Source organism: Protobothrops mucrosquamatus, unplaced genomic scaffold (genome assembly GCF_001527695.2).
Source record: "Protobothrops mucrosquamatus isolate PMUCROS unplaced genomic scaffold, P.Mucros_1.0 scaffold_148, whole genome shotgun sequence".
NCBI lineage: Eukaryota > Metazoa > Chordata > Lepidosauria > Squamata > Viperidae > Protobothrops > Protobothrops mucrosquamatus.
The window spans coordinates 208,067-223,979 of NW_015386224.1; the positions used below are offsets into that span (position 1 = coordinate 208,067).

General features: G+C 39.4%; 1 protein-coding gene across 1 annotated transcript; it reads right to left on the minus strand.

Moving 5' to 3' along the window:
• Positions 1 to 2,015: 2,015 nt before the first annotated feature.
• CUNH11orf58 (chromosome unknown C11orf58 homolog) lies at positions 2,016 to 10,068 on the minus strand. The gene is made up of 5 exons (XM_029284746.1): positions 9,895 to 10,068; positions 7,880 to 7,963; positions 5,812 to 5,872; positions 3,833 to 3,942; positions 2,016 to 2,621 (listed from the first exon to the last, which is right to left on the minus strand). Exons 1-5 carry the CDS (start codon positions 9,958 to 9,960, stop codon positions 2,415 to 2,417), a joined length of 528 nt encoding a protein of 175 aa, XP_029140579.1. The 5' UTR covers positions 9,961 to 10,068; the 3' UTR covers positions 2,016 to 2,414.
• Between the last annotated feature and the right edge of the window lie 5,845 nt (positions 10,069 to 15,913).

Genomic DNA, 15,913 nt, shown 5'->3' on the forward strand with positions numbered 1-15,913 from the left:
ATGCCAAAATATATTTTCATTACCCTGGTTCATTTAGTTGTTCCAATTGCCTACTTGAGAAAGTCTATGCCTATTCATGACATCCTTTGTTGTGTGAAAACTGCAATCTTTGCTCTAGGCAGCCAAATCATCATAAAATCTATGCCCATCACCATTTTTTCTCAGCATTTCTAAAGATCACAGCCAAAAGATGGAAGGAATATCTGTAGATGATGATGATGATGTGGGCTCCTTATTCAAAGACTGGATCCTTCTTTGGGAACATTTGATTCATCCTCAACATGCCCTCTTTCCCTAAAACTTTTATTCTGCCTGAAAGCAGTTTTCATTCTGGATGTTGGATTAAATTATCATAACCTGCTACTTGCAGCTATCTTGATTTGAAGAGAAGAGTCAGGAGCTCATTGTACCAAGTACAAACTTACAAGTTATGTCTAATAGTTAGATACTTGTATGTTATGCAATAACTGATAACCCTCACTGGTCTTCTTTCATACCAATTATTAGTAACCTTTAGCTTTCTTACTCTTTAGGAACTGTGTAATGTAAAAGATGGCCAGTACTAGGTTTACCTTGATGTTTTGTCTGTCTGTTCTTCCCCTTCACTTCACTTTCAACGCTCCACTTTAGTCAGCGTTTTCTTGTAGCAAATCTTGATTGGGAATGACAATTTCAAAGCCTCTCAAAAGAGTCAACTCATAGAATTTCTTAGGAAGCATGTTAAAGTAATATCACATGAATTCCAGCAAGTCCTCTAATCTCAAATTAGTGTATCTATGCACAGCAAATAAGAGGTAGCAAGGTTTGGGGCTTTACTCCCATTTTTCCAAAGTAAAGGGAAGAAGAAGTGAGTCTCTTTGTCAAGGTGTAGCAGTCTAAACCTGCTGTTGGAGTTAAGATTATGTTAACAACCTGAGACTAGCTCTTATATCTTGTTCCTATCCTCCTTTTACTGGTTCTGGTTATGTACCCAGCTCAGGCAAAGAAAGTATATAACTTCATTCAATTAGTCACAATTCTCCTTATTCACACTTGATCAGATCTACACTCCCTCCCTCCTGTTCATCACTCCCTCTAACCACAAGCTCCCAATTACTTCTCCTCTTTCAATTCTTTCTAAAGAATAGCCCATACAACTCAGATCTTAATTCAGAAACCAACTACAGGTGGTTTCGTGCACCATGAAATTTGGAAAGCAAATCTTGGAAGGGCTGTTGATGCTACAGAAGAGCATTATGAGAGAACAAGATGGACAGAATGCCTACATTAGCAGAGGGGGTATGAATTAAGTGAACAATAAATTAGGGATTCCTTTTGTGTCAAGTACAAATTTGTGACTACACTGTAATATATTTTTCCACTAATTGAAACCTTCATGTATCTAATTTTATTTTAAGCAGGACAGAGAATAGTCAGCTAGAATGCAAAAATATATTTACTAGGTAAATCATAGTAAAGGGAGTACAAATGCTGTAGCCTAGCTTCTTCAACCAAATGTCTTCTAGATAGATAACAGCCTCACAATGTTTGAAGAGCTCCAGTTTGGAGGAAATTGTAATCAAACTAATCCACACACACACACACAGACATATATACTCCAGTACATACATTTTGTTATGGTTTATTTGGCTAAACCATACTAAACTCAATGGATTTCAATGAATAAATTAATGAATTCTGAGAAAACTGGGTTAACTTACAAGACAATACTTAAGATTTTCTTTTCAAGAGTGAAAAGAAAATCAACTTATTTTGTTATTTTTTTTTCTTTATTAAGATCATACCTATTTAGGGTTTCTGTATAGGCATAACACAATTTACCCCATAATGCCTTTTGAAGAGATTCCTCTCTTCATTAAATGACTGCTCTGCCATTCCTTATCTGGACATAATTCTGAAATCAGCTCTTCCAATACACATGCATCCAACAAAAGTTCAGCATTGCAAAATGTAATGCCAGCACATATTCTAAAATACTGTTTCTTTCGGATGATAAGCAAGACACGTGAAGGTCCCGTTCTTACCTTTTTAATAATTATACCATCCAAAACCCCAGCAAAAACTGCTTTAAAAAATAAAGCACCCATAAAGACATTAAATGCCGTTTCAGTAAGTCATTTTAACAAACTTAAGAAAAATCCAACAGCCTTCATGGCATACGAAGAGAGAAGAAGAAGAATCTAAAGGCAGGTTGAGAACTAAGTACATCCCCCACTCAATTTTATTTTCATATCTTACAAAACAAAATGGGCAGTCATGCTGAGAAAAATAGCTTCGTGGCGTGGTGCTGCAAATGCAAACACCCCTTTTCTCTAAAAGGCCTTATTAAAACCACCAAGGGGGAAGATCTGTGCCGTAAGCAGTCCAAGACTTTGCACTGTAACGAGAAGGCTTATTCTGCCTACATTCTGCAGCTAAGTGCCGCTGGATTTAACAAACATCATTTTATAGCTGCTTTTTGCATCTTTCTTGGCTTGCGGGTCCTCAGAGTTGCTGTGTTTTTCTGCAGATGGCGGATCTTCAGCAACTTCGTCTTGCTCGGAGTCAGAATCGCTTTCGGAGTCTTCTGAGCTTTCTGATCCTGGGGAGTCTTGCGCCTCTTCTTCCTCCTCCTCCTCCTCCTCCTCCTCTGGTGCTGCTTCTTTCTCTTCCTCCAACTAAAGAAAAGATTCAGAGAAAAATTTCTGTCAGCTTCTTTTGTTACTCTGAACAGATCCCTTTCTTTTGAGGTGTGTTTCCAATATCAATACATATAGAAATAGCAGCCGGTTGATATATTGTGGATGGTAATAGAAACTTAATCATTTGATTTTAATCACCTGCTAGCGCAGTAATCTTTTAGGCTACAGCAAAAGATCTACAGGAGCAACCTCCCCCCCCCCATGCTGGCTATGAGGGATGTTATCCGCTAGCTATGTAATGTCATGAAGAACGAGCAGATTTGTGAAAGTTGGTCCTATTTAACCACTAGCAATACAAAGTGTATTGTATCAGGGCTTTTCAACCTTTTCACCCATTGTACCAACTTTTAGGATATGGCAACATCCGAGTACCACCAGTCGCCTAGCAAGGTGTCAAAAACTTGATGACCAAAAAAAAAAAAAAAAAAAAAAAAAAAAAAAAAAAAAAAAAAAAAGGAAAAAAGTGATAAAGTACAGGTGGTCCTCAACTTACAATAGTTTGCTTAGTGACTGTTTGAAGTTACAATAGCACTGAAAAAAGTGCCCCCTAAGCCACAGCCGAGCAAGACACCTGCCTGCCCACCCGGCGGCGCTCTTCCTCCTGTCCGAGGTTTTCATTGTTGTGAGCATTTCTGTTGAGGATTGGCAGCGGCGGTGGGGTGGGGGGTGTTTGGTTTTTATTCCCCCCCCCGTCTGCTGGGTGGTTGCAGCAGGTTTTGGTCACTTCACATGACCCTGGGACACTGTGACCGTCATAAATATGAATCAGTTGCCAAGCATCTGAATGTAAATCACAAGACCCTGGAGATGCTGCAACATTCCAGCTGATCAGCGCTTCTTCTGGGCTCAGCAGAAGCACCAGGATCAGCGCCGGGCTCCAGCTGGAGCCTGGCGCTGCTCCTGGCGCTTCCACTGAGCCCTGACAGCCCTGCAGCTCCAGCCATCTCTTGCTCAGGTTTGTGTGGTGCTCATTCCCCTCCCCCACTACTTTTCTAGGGCGCTCGTGTACCACCTGCCAGCTGCCAATGTACCACAGGTGGTACCCGTACCACTGGTTGAAAAGCCCTGTATTATATAATGCATGTACTGTACAGAGTGAAGTACAGCAAAGAAGGACTCTTGAGCCACTGTCTCAGCCAAAGGAAAATTACCTCACTGAAACCAAGTCCACAATGCCGCCGGTTCCTTCCTGACATGGTGCTATCCATACTTTGCTGAAACTGAGTCTCCAGCTCATCATTCATTTTCTTATCTTCTTCCCCTATAGGGTTATATATGTTGATTAACATACAGTCATGTAACAAATCCTGAATTTCAACCAAAAATGAGGAGCATAAAAGATGTTATTCAATCCACAACAGAGTTTATTCCTAATGGCATAGGGTCACTCCTCTCCCATTGTTTCTGTCCACTCAGTGCAGAGAGGGTGCACAACATTTCTATTAAATGTTGCCATTTTTTTTATAACAAGTTTTATTAGTTTTTCAATTTTACATCCAAATATTTAGGAAGCAGCGTGGTGATTGGGTAATCAATAGTCCAGTAACAAAATCTTTCGTACATATCTCAGGTTGCGTCATTAAAAGTTCCCTCTCTATTTCCCTTAATTATTATATCACATTCAAGTTAATATGTTTCTAATTATAACTCAATCAATCAATACATTTGTCAATATAATTTTGCTTATACATATCCAAATCCTGTTTTTAAGTTTTACCTAATTTCAATTACCATGTTCCAATTTAGCCTTTAATATCTATAATATTTAGACTTCGGGTAACCCAATTTTCCTAATTTCATCACAAAATAGTTATCGTTATCTAAAATACACATATTATTCAGTTAATTACATTCTTACTTTATTTCACAAGTACATTCTATTTCTCATCCTAGTACCTCATCATTTACTAATAAAATATCTTTTATTGTCACAAACCAACTTCCATATTACAATTCAAAACTATAATCTAGTGGCTAATCTAAGTCCTAAATATTAAATCAATATTTTTAAAAATCTCCTTAGCCCATTAAGTAAGATTTTAAGCTCTTCCATTATCAATCAACAAAAAAAGGAAGAGAAAGAAAATCCCATTTTAAAATCTAACTCTAGCTTTCTTTTTGTGCCAAACAGGCTTCCATACCAGTGCCTTTAGATCCTCAGATGGATCTCCCTTCATTCCTACACGTTATTTGAATCAAGGGAAAGCATCCAGTTATCAATTTTTCAAAGGAACTGGCCCCTTTGTGATCATTAGATTGTTGCCCTAATAATTCAAATCTCCATGTTTGATTTAAAATATTTGTCGTCAGTTCAGTCTGGTCTTCTTTTTCTTCCAGTTTCATCTGGCTAAAATAAGAGGTCATGTCCGGTGTTGTAGTTGTTCGATTGTCTAGGTTCTCCACTCACCTGGGGTTTCAAAAAGCCCTTAAAATTGGACTTTGGTCCCAGAACTGGGATTAAATGTATGTATGTGGGGGTGAGGGGGACCTGATGTGCTGTGGTTTAATATGTGGTGGAATGTAGTCTGGATTCCCAGGAGGGCAGGGCTGCATTCCAGAGTGCAAAGAGCAATTAAGCATAGAATGTTTGGTCGGGAGGAAGAGAGTTAAGAAGGCTCCTCCCTTGCTATTCCCAGGATATATCTATAGTGAAGCAAATAGTTGCTTTAATTTGGCAAATTTTTTTGTCTACAGGTGAGGAACAATGGCTGTTTTTAGTGCAGGCTCTTTTGTCTATGTTTTTAATTGTTTTAACTTAGGGGACGGCTATAATATATTGAATGAAATAATGATAAATAATATTGTTTGAGGACAACACTAAAACATTGCCCATAAATAGAACTTTCTGATACCTTTTGCACAAACAGTACCATGTCACTTCAGGGTACAATAAGTCAGAGACTATTTTGGTTTTATATCACTACTTACACATGGGGCAATATAGCACTTCAGAAGACTGGTGCAGAGCCAGCAGCAGTTAGTGGCCAAAAAGATGGTTTTGAGCATGAGGAATATCAAATCTATATAGAATATGGGTAAATCAATCAGAAAGGTAAAGTTCCTAGAAAATACCTTTATTTAATTTAAGCAGGGGACACTTATTCCCCTTCAAAACCCTGGTTAAACTGACCTGTTCTAAAATGAGAAGTTGATCGATGGTCTCCAATAACAAGGCGCCCAGTGTGTTCTTTCTAGAAGAAAACGTACATTATTATTCCAACACAATGATTTATTATAGCATGGGCTTTCAAATACCATTTCCCCCAAAGAATTATTTGTCATTACCATGTTATGTTTCAAATAAATATCAGGCCATTCTAGGGAGACTTACGTATGCCATTAACCAACCCAAATCACACTCAAATTACACAAATCGGCTTTAGATTTTTCTGATCATTGATATCCACTTTGAAATGTGGTGCTGTTATCAGTTTGGCTGGCTTTAAAAAAAGAGTTGGACCAATTCATGGAAATCATGGGGATCAACAGCTATTAGCTTTCATGGCAGTGTGACGGTCTCCGAAGGTCGTCTGCTGGCACTTGGATGATTAGATGGGCCAGTGGTCCAATACAGCAGGGTACTACTTATGTTCCTATGCTCTTATTTTGCACAATTTCCAGGGATTGTATTTGGGGAGTGACATGACACTTTGAATAAGCAATTAAAATGATTCTGCCAAAGGAACAATTTTTTTTTTAATTTAACATAGCTATCCAGATGCTACTTGCAGCAAAGACAATAAACTGAAAGACAAGCCAAGTATTTACAAAATTTTTTAAAGAAAATTCATTCCATTGTACTTCCACAAATTTCTTTTGAAAATTATTTACATCCACGTTCAAATTTCAGAGGACATTGATCCTTACCAAAAATTAAATGAAAAACAATTAAATTAAAATAATTAACTCTAAACCCAAAGGTGCTTTTTCCAAAAAAGCAACTAAACTTTCCTGCTTTTTTGTTTGAAAATGTTTCACCTCTCATCCAAGAAACCTTTTTTAGTTCTAACTGACTGGTTACTTAATTAGTTAGTCAATCAGTCAGTCAGTCAGTCAGTCAGTTAGTTATAAGCTAGTCAGTTATAACTGAAAAAGCTTCTTGGATGAGAAGCAAAATGTTTTCAAAGGAAAAAAAACCCAAGAAAGTCCAGTTGCCTTTTTTTTGAAAACGCACCTTTGCGACAACCATGACCTGGATGATTGAGAATCTCCACAGATAATTAACACTAAAGCAAAGTTGGAAATGTGTTATTTTCTAGCTGATTAGGTTTACCCCTCCCGCAATATTTGTCCCAGGTCCCACTGATAACATGGTTCAAGATATGCTTTAAATATTAATTGCTGGGAAACAAGAATAGAAGAACATGTCAATTTCATGCTGAAAGGGTGAGCTTTCTTGCCTAAATAAGCTTTTGGTCCTTTTACTGGTGTTTTTACTAATATTCTATAGAATTGTAAGCAAGGTTATTAGGTATTGCATTGAAACTCTGTGTGTTATAACAATGAATGGGTGTAATAAGATTCATTCACTTCACCATACAATTAGTTAATATCTCCAACCTTTTTCCATTCAACCATATTCACTGAAGAAAATGAATGTACACATTAACTGTATATATTAGAAACCAATTTTCTTGTTTAAATGGAAAGCTACAAAGTAGTACTACTTAATGCTCTTTAAAAAGTTAAGTTGTACTAGCTGGGTTTTGGTTCAGTAATGACTACTTGTGTTACTAGAAGTATGAAAACTTTACAATGACATCAAGATGAATGGAAATTGTATTATTGAGAAGGTGTAGAGGCCCTGACCTAAAAAGTTCATTCACATAAAGTTGGTAGAGAGAGCAATAAAATTCTCAGTATTAGACATTTAGAAAGATAATTGCAAGATTCCGTGGTCATACACCGTTACACAAATATCTGACAAAACACCAAATAGGTAAATGTTAATTCATAAGAAAAAAGTAATAAATCCTGGCACAACTGTTCCATTAGGTATTCTGACACACTAAGGTTTATGAAATAACTTTTCACTTATAACATACTTCTGAAATTTTACTTATTAGATGGTGATATTTTTAAGAAGACCTTCTATTCTTATAAAAAAAGAGAAAACCAAGAAAATCTGCTTTGAAAGCTATGCACTAAAAAACCCTTCTATAATAATTATACTGCTAGGATGAATGTTAAAACCCTACCTTCCCAGCACCCATCAACCTCAGGAACTTTTGTTTCCTTTCTTCATTACCCAAGTCAGCTGCCTCCCAGCTACTAGCTCCGAGCTGAAAAACAAAATATAGTTTTTAGGCATGTTAAAAAAAATAAAAATCAAGAGTTAATTTGTAGAGTTTCTTTCATTGCAGCTATAAACATGTATTAAACTCCATATGGGTACACCATATTTGCCTATCTACTTCATATAAATGCCAGTTTTTAAAAAAAATTCTGTCATGGGTTGCAAGGAAAATATTCCAATTCTGGATAATATACTTTTAGCAGGCAGGATTAGAGCTCAAATCAACAAAGCTAATACTGCCTGGCAACAGCTTCCTGCTGACACCTTCCAATGACTAATACATATATTATAGTTCCAAACACAAAATATGAAAATAATGCAAGAGATGGATAATTCCCCTTTTACAAAAGTGGAGGAATAGTGTAAGGGGGAGTAATGCTACTTAGCTAGATAATGAAACATCTGCAAAAAAAAACCCAACTAAATTCAGAGAATACCAAGAACCCAAATATTCTCTTCCATTTGAATAGAGAAAATTAATCAATTCATCTTTTTAATGAAAATGTTAAATTAAAAGTACTATTTTATTTAATTGAAGTATGCCATTTATTTTCAACCTTGACAGGAACAGTTCTTTTCCTCCCTTTCAACAATGCTGCTATATATTACAAAACAAAAAACAAAAAAACAAAAACAAAACACCATCTTGTCCTGTCTGCTGAAAGTCTGTTCCAAAAATGCATACTGTAGCTTTAGAAGGCATCCTGAAAATAAAAGGCATAGAGTGTAGTATTGCTGATAATGTATAAACATGCACCAGCCTCTGGCAGAAAAACATTTTTGGTTATAGATCTCCATAGTCCAGCATATGAAACTTATTCCAGATCCACATTTATACTAAAATCTACTTGTAGCCATCACATAAACTAATAACTCGGATGGTACCTCTAACCTCCTCAAAAGTCTGGAAAGGCCCATTTCTATAGGATTCTATAGAAATAATCTACTGTATGTTGCATCACAGATTTTTCTGTTGAAAATCTGTAATCAATTCCTAACCTATGCATAAGATGCATAGGTTACCATATGCATACTAACCTATTCTGGCAAGTGGATTTGCATTTCCACCACGTCTCCTGCTTTCTATTTCGGCTATACTGCATCAACATATTGACCACTACTTTATTACAAACATTTTTACCCTGCTTTTCAGAAAAGTAATGCCACTGCCTTCTCCCAACTCTTACTCACACTGAGGGAGGAGGCCCTTCTGCATCATGCCAAGGCCTTGCTCCTGAGAGGCTGGTTCTCAGAGAGCTTTTCAATGCCCTGATTAATCATTGTAGATAATAAGCTATCTTGAGAAGCCCAAGGGGGGGTCTCAATCCACAGAAAAGCTCTCACTCTTCACTCCCAGTGGCAAAAACGGGGCTTCCCTTCAGGCACAGATGTGCAAGGAAAGGGCCACCTAGGCCAGGGGTAGGCAACCTTGGCTCTTTTATGACTCGTGGACTTCAACTCCCAGAATTCCTGAGCCAGCACAGTTGGCTCAGGAATTCTGGGAGTTGAAGTCCACGAGTCATAAAAGAGCCAAGGTTGCCTACCCCTGACCTAGGCTATCCTTCTTGAATCCACTCTTATCCAGATGCATCGATTGACAACTGCCCACATCGCATGGGAGCTGTAGTCCCTCACTTCTGCCCAGCATGGGAGTTGTAGTCCTGCAGAAGGGCGGGTCGAGTGAGATGGACTGCCGAACCAGCCTATCACAGGGGGAACAAATTCTCCTCCATAAAGCGGCAGAATTGCCTAAGGGATTCTTGCCATCATCTCTTTCTTCTACAATCTACATAGAAGAGATGATGGGAAGAGGAACCCCCTTTCCTTCCACCGCCGGCCCCAAGAGTCCCTCCTGCCTTGATCCCCTTTCCAATTCCCCGCCCCGCAGCGCCCAACTTCTCCCTGCCCCTTATTCACATCAGGGGAGGCCGCCCGCTTCACGCCGTGGCCGCGCTCGGGTTTGGACTCCTTGGTGGCGCTCATCTTCCCGACGCCCGACCAGAGTCCTGTGAAGGGCCACTTCCCGGCCCTCCTGCTGTTGCTGCTCCTGCCGCCAACCCGCCTTCTTCCTTCTCGTCTTCTTGCAAGCTTTTGCACAGCGCAAGCGCGAGAGGGGAAAAAAAAAAATTCGGCGGCGCAGGTCACCGAGGCATCTCGGGAGGTGTAGTTCTTTGGCTAAGCGGCGGGGAAACGTTCGCGGTGGAACATCTCGGGCAGGCAGAAACTCCAATTCCCAGAAGCCTCTGTGGCATGGAACCGGGAGGTCTTTCTTCACCTTTCCTCGCGCTCCTCCAGTCACTTGTGGTTGGTTGTAAAAGAATTGGGCGGCGAGGAAATTTGATCAGCCATTGGTTCCCGAATAAACATTTCGGGCTTCGCCCCGCCCCTTTATTCAAGGGTTGAAGTCATTTTTGTCTCTCGCTCCTCAATTCAAAGCGTAGCAAAAATTTGCAGCTGGAATTAGCTAGTAGCATTCGCTTGGAAAAGAATAACAGAATAGCAGAGTTGGAAGGGACCTTTGGAGGTCTTCTAGTCCAATTCCGTGCTCAAGAAGGAAACCCTATACAGACAAATGGTTGTCCAGTCTTTTATTAAAAATTTCCAGTGATTGAGCACCCACAACTTCTGCAGGCAAGTCATTCCATTGACTAATTGTTCGGTCAGGAAATTTCTCCTTAGTTCTAGGTTGCTTCTCTCCTTGATTAGTTTCCATCCGTTGCTTCTTGTCCTGCCTTCAGGTGCTTTGGAGATATATTGTGCTGTAAAATAATTTGCCTTTCTCTTCTAGTCCTGTCTCAGCTTAAGAAGGAAAGCGCTTCCTCACCATAGTGCACGCGGCTGGAACAGAATAATCAAGAGTATGTATTTTTCCCTTTCCTAATTATTGCTCAGATGCAATAATTAGGAAACTCATCGCTGTGGAAGATACATCTTCCCAGCAATTAAATTGATTTTACACATTGTAGTGGAAGCGACTTTAAATTCAAATGCAAGGATTATAAAATAATGCAAGAGTAAAGCTAAAGCTGCAAACCTGCAAAAATCCAAACAGTAACTACACTTAGACTTTTAGGCATCTAGGGTGTTGACTGGATTTTTGCTCCCCAGGTTATTGATGTCCAACTCTACGCAAGAGTTAATGTAGTGTGTAATCTCCTGAACAGATTGTGGATATTGTGAAGCATGTTGTGTTAACAGTTTCTCAGCATTTGTTAAAAGATCCAACAAAGGTTTGGAAGTTAGTATTGGGAAAGTATAGTACTGATCTGTAAAACAGTTTTATTACCTGACTAGCTGTACCCGGCCACCCGTTGCTGTGGCTCTCGTTCACTCAGCCAACAGATGGCGCTGTTTTCAAAAAAAGCATGTTTTTACCTGTCACAGGTGTGACATCTATATAATAGTAGGTATATAAAAACACGTGCGTATTCGAATGCAACGTTGTGTCAAAATTTCAAAGCAATCGGTGAAGAACTTTTGGAGATTTAAGATTTTGAACAAATGAACGTTTACATTTTTATTTATTGATAGATAGATAGATAGATAGATAGATAGATAGATAGATAGATAGATAGATAGATAGATAGATAGATAGATAGATTGCTCCCCTTCTCTACACTGCACCTCTGCTTTGCCTCAATGTTTGACTGACAAAGTAACGGATATGATATTAAGGACAACTCAGAGCTGACTTTTCCAATCTTGTGTTGTCAGGTTGTATGGTTGATTGTTAAACTGTATGATTTAGCAGAAAGTTATTTGCAGTTTATAGAAATAGGTATTTTTATAAAATAAAATCCTCTGGGTGGCTTATAATATCTAAACTTAAAAACTAATGTAGAAAAAAATATACAAACTAGGAAAACCAGGAAAGCAGTGTAAAATGCAAGAGCAAAATTCACAATCCCTGTTAATAAAAATAAATATTTAAAACAGAAGTCCAACATTCACAAGTAAATCAGTATGTCTACTTTTACAGTGTTATGGAGAGTTTTGAAAACAAGGCTGCCTTATTCCTCGGAAAGGACTGAATAAAGTAGAACATAATCTCAGGATACACTATTGTGAACTTGGAACTCTCAAGCCTTAAAATTTTTGGCTGATGAGTGGGAACATTTATTGATTGATTTATAGTTTATATTTTTATGCTGCCATAATTTCCAGCAGTTCCAGGAGAAAATCATGCACAGGAATAGAAAGTGTTGTAACTGAAAACGAAGATTTTCCCCACATATAGTGGGTTTGTCAAAAAGCAATGGAATTTTGGACACAAATTCGTACAGTGACGCAAAAGATAGTATGGGTTAATATTACAATGAAGGCAGAATTATTTTTATTGGCCTTTATTGATGCTGAACTGGAGAAAAATCTGGGAAACTAACAAATATAGCGAGACAAGTTTACTGTTTGTACAAAAATGAAAGAATGAGATATTCATAGTAGAGAGTTGGATCATAAAACTGATAGAACTTGTAGAAATGGCAAAGCTGACCAGTTTGGCAGGGAAAAACCAATTACTATTTTTTAAAAAAAGTTTGGAAGCCTTATATGGACTTTTTGCTGAAAGAAGAAAAGACAGAACTGAAGATTTATGGTGTAGGGGATTTAAAGGGGTTAAAGAGGGAAGGAAAAGAGTAAAGTGGCCATTATTTGATAGAAGAGCAGGAGTAAAAAACCTCTATTTTATTTCTTTTTTTACCACTTCATTTTCTTTTTTTTCTTTTCATTGTTATACTTTTATTGTATTGTAAATTCTAATATATATGTACACATGTAACATCAGCATAGCAAGAATAAAGTTTCTAAAAAATAGATATAAAAGCCAGAGATGGAAATAACTGTACCTATGCAAACTGATTCTCCAAGTGCCACAAGGTTCTTAAGGAATTTGTAGAAGATTGCCAGCTAGTCCAGTGGTGGCGAACCTATGGCACGGGTGCCAGAGGCAGCACTCAGAGCCCTCTTTGTGGGCACGTGCGCTGTCGCCCCAGTCCTAGGCCTTTAGCTGGGTTTTATAAAACCTTTTCACTTTAGGCCTCCACCGCCGTGTACAAAAAAAAAAAAGGTTCAATCAATCAGTCAATTTCAACTCACGGAAAAAAAAAGATCTTGCAAAGTTGGAATTGATTGATTGAACTTTTTAGTCCCACCCAGTCTGCCATTACCACTGCCGCCACGCCCACCCAATGGGCCACACCCAGCTAATGGGGCACACCCACCCGGCACCCGACGATGCATAAGTGGGTTTTAGGTTGCAGTTTGGGCACTCGGTCTCTAAAAGATTTGCCATCACTGAACTAGTCTAAGAAGGCCATTTCAAGGAGTGAAGGAAATCACCAACAGCTTTCGATGGGGTGTACTTACTGGGCAGGAGAAGTTCCTATAGGTATCTAGAAACCAAGACATTTTGCTTTTTAGATTAAAATCAGCACTTGGAACTGAAGTTGGAAACCTATTGGTAAACAATGCTGCAATCACAAATCGGTTGTTATATTATTTTATTTATCAATTTTCTACACCAACTATGTCACCTAAGTGACTTTGAATTGTTTACAAATAAAAACCATGAAAAGAGCTATAGTTAAAAACAATATCAAAACAGTTAAAAAGTGTTAAATAATTACCATTTTAAAAAAAAGTTGGAGGGAGTGCTCCCAAGCCACCAACCATCGCCAAGGTTTCATGTCATTCTTATATCCCCATGCCGGTTAGTAGAGCCAGGTCTTAACTCTCTTCTGGAAGGCCAGAAGAATGGGGGCTTGCTTCAACTCTGGGAGCAAGAAGCCCCCAACTCTGAGGGCAGCTGCAGAGAAGGCTGTCTTCCTAGACCAGTGATGGCGAACCTTTTAGAGACCGAGTGCCCAAACTGCAACCCAAAACCCACTTATGCATCGTCGAGTGCCAGGTGGGCGTGGCCCATTGGGTGGGCATGGCCCATTGGGTGGGCGGGGCCCATTGGGTGGGTGTGGCTGTGGTGGTAACGGCAGACTGGGTGGGACTAAAAAGTTCAATCAATCAATTCCAACTTTGCAAGATCTTTTTTTCCCCCGTGAGAAGTTGAAATTGATTGATTGAACCTTCTTTTTTTTTGCACACGGCGGCAGAGGCCTAAAACGAAAAGGTTTTATAAAACCCAGCTGAAGGCCTAGGACTGGGGCGACGGTGCGTGTGCCCACAGAGAGGGCTCTGAGTGCCGCCTCTGGCACCCGTGCCATAGGTTCGCCACCACTGTCCTAGACCCTGCTAGTGGAGTCTGCATGCTTAACTGGGGAGTGGTCAATAAAATTGGGAAAAGGCGCTTCCTCGGGTAACCTTGCCCCATGCCATGAAAGACTTTAAAAGTAATAACCAACACCATGAATTGGACTTGGAAGCAAACTGGCACTCAGTGCAGTTCGTGTAACAAAGCTCTTATATGCATAATCCTAGAAGTGCCCCCAAACTGCTCACATTACCACATTCTACAGCTTCCAAATACTCTTCAAGGGTAGCCCATGTAGAGCACATTGCAGTAATATGGGCTGCTGAATTTTAGACCATTTTCAGCTTCACAGCTTCTGAGTGATTTTCAAAGGCATCTCCATGTCGAGAGAATTATTAACATTTCAGCCAGATAGTAAGAACATGTGTTGTAATTGCCAGGTTTCCCACTCCAAACAGGGTTACAACAGGTCTCCATCTGCCGGTTGCCATGCAAGTCCAAGAAGACCCTCAAATAGTGGAGTTGCTCTTTTGGGAGGGCGCCAGATCATCCAGAGTTATTATCGGACCTTTTTAGCAGCAGCCTGAACTAGAAACAGTGAACCCCATGAAACAATCTGTCAGAGAGATCTACACAAATTCTAGCCAGTACTCACTTTTATCTTTCTCTAGGTGATTTATCCTGCCAGTTTATCTCCTAGACCAGGGGTGTCAAACTGCCGGCCTGCGGGCTGGACGCATCATCCGGAAGCCGCGCCCACCCCATTGCCGGCAATGGCAAAACCGGCCCAATAAGTTGCGTGACGTCACATGATGTCGCGAGTTTGACATGTCTGTCCTAGAGGTACCCAGTAAACCAAGAGTCATCCAACAGAGAAAGGTTGTACCAATAGGAGAGAATATATATATAGCTCATGGTTAAACTGTGGAGTGCTTGGTGCTTTCTGAGCTTTGTTGTTTTCTTGCAGGCATTTCATTACCCAACTAGGTAACATTATCCATGCTGGTGAGCATGGCATTTGCTGCCTGATTATATGGGTTGGTAGTTCTCAATTTTAATTCCAGGGTTGCTTGGGAACAATGATGTCAAACATGCTGGCCATTTCCTGATTCCAGATGGCAAAGAAAATTCCTGAAGACTCCCCCAGAGTCCTCTGGAACCTATCCAGATCCACTTATTTCCTCATGTGGACCATCATAATGGGTCTATTCATATATGAAAGAAATGGGCAGCATCAAATCTCATCTGGACCAACCAGTGATCTGACCACAACAAAAGACTCAATCTAGTGTATTCTATGTCCATATCATACATACAGTATCTCCTCCTTTTAAAGTTAATAGCATATCAAAAGTGTACAAAATGCAGTGAGTTTGTCTTCCTAAATTGACTGGCTACAAATTCAAGATGAACATAACAATTGCACGACATAACTTCCGTTGATAAGGCCACAGCCAAAGTAATATGAGAAGGAATCTCCCTTGCTTTCCTTCTATTACATCACATTGTTGAATCTTCTGTAAACCTCAGTGGAAGAACTTGCTACAAAAAGCTGACCCAAGAACGCATTCTAACTAGTTGCAACTGATACGAGCCTCCCAAATATTGACATTTAAGCTGTAAAACACAGCAGTGTCGAGTTGGATGTAGAAGGTGATTTTTTTGGTCGCTATTTTGTAAATTTTCCAAATTAAAGCCTTTCTTTTCTAATAAAACGCACAGTCTTATTTGCCA

What these genes read in the sequence shown, in the direction of transcription:
- CUNH11orf58 (XM_029284746.1), bottom strand. Translation starts at nt 9,960, where the DNA reads ATGAGCGCCACCAAGGAGTCCAAACCCGAGCGCGGCCACGGCGTGAAG. An exon ending in GGTTGATGGGTGCTGGGAAG is followed by an intron (nt 5,873 to 7,879) that starts GTAGGGTTTTAA and finishes GTTTTCTTCTAG; the next exon opens with AAAGAACACACTGGGCGCCT. An exon ending in AACTTCTCATTTTAGAACAG is followed by an intron (nt 3,943 to 5,811) that starts GTCAGTTTAACC and finishes ATAACCCTATAG; the next exon opens with GGGAAGAAGATAAGAAAATG.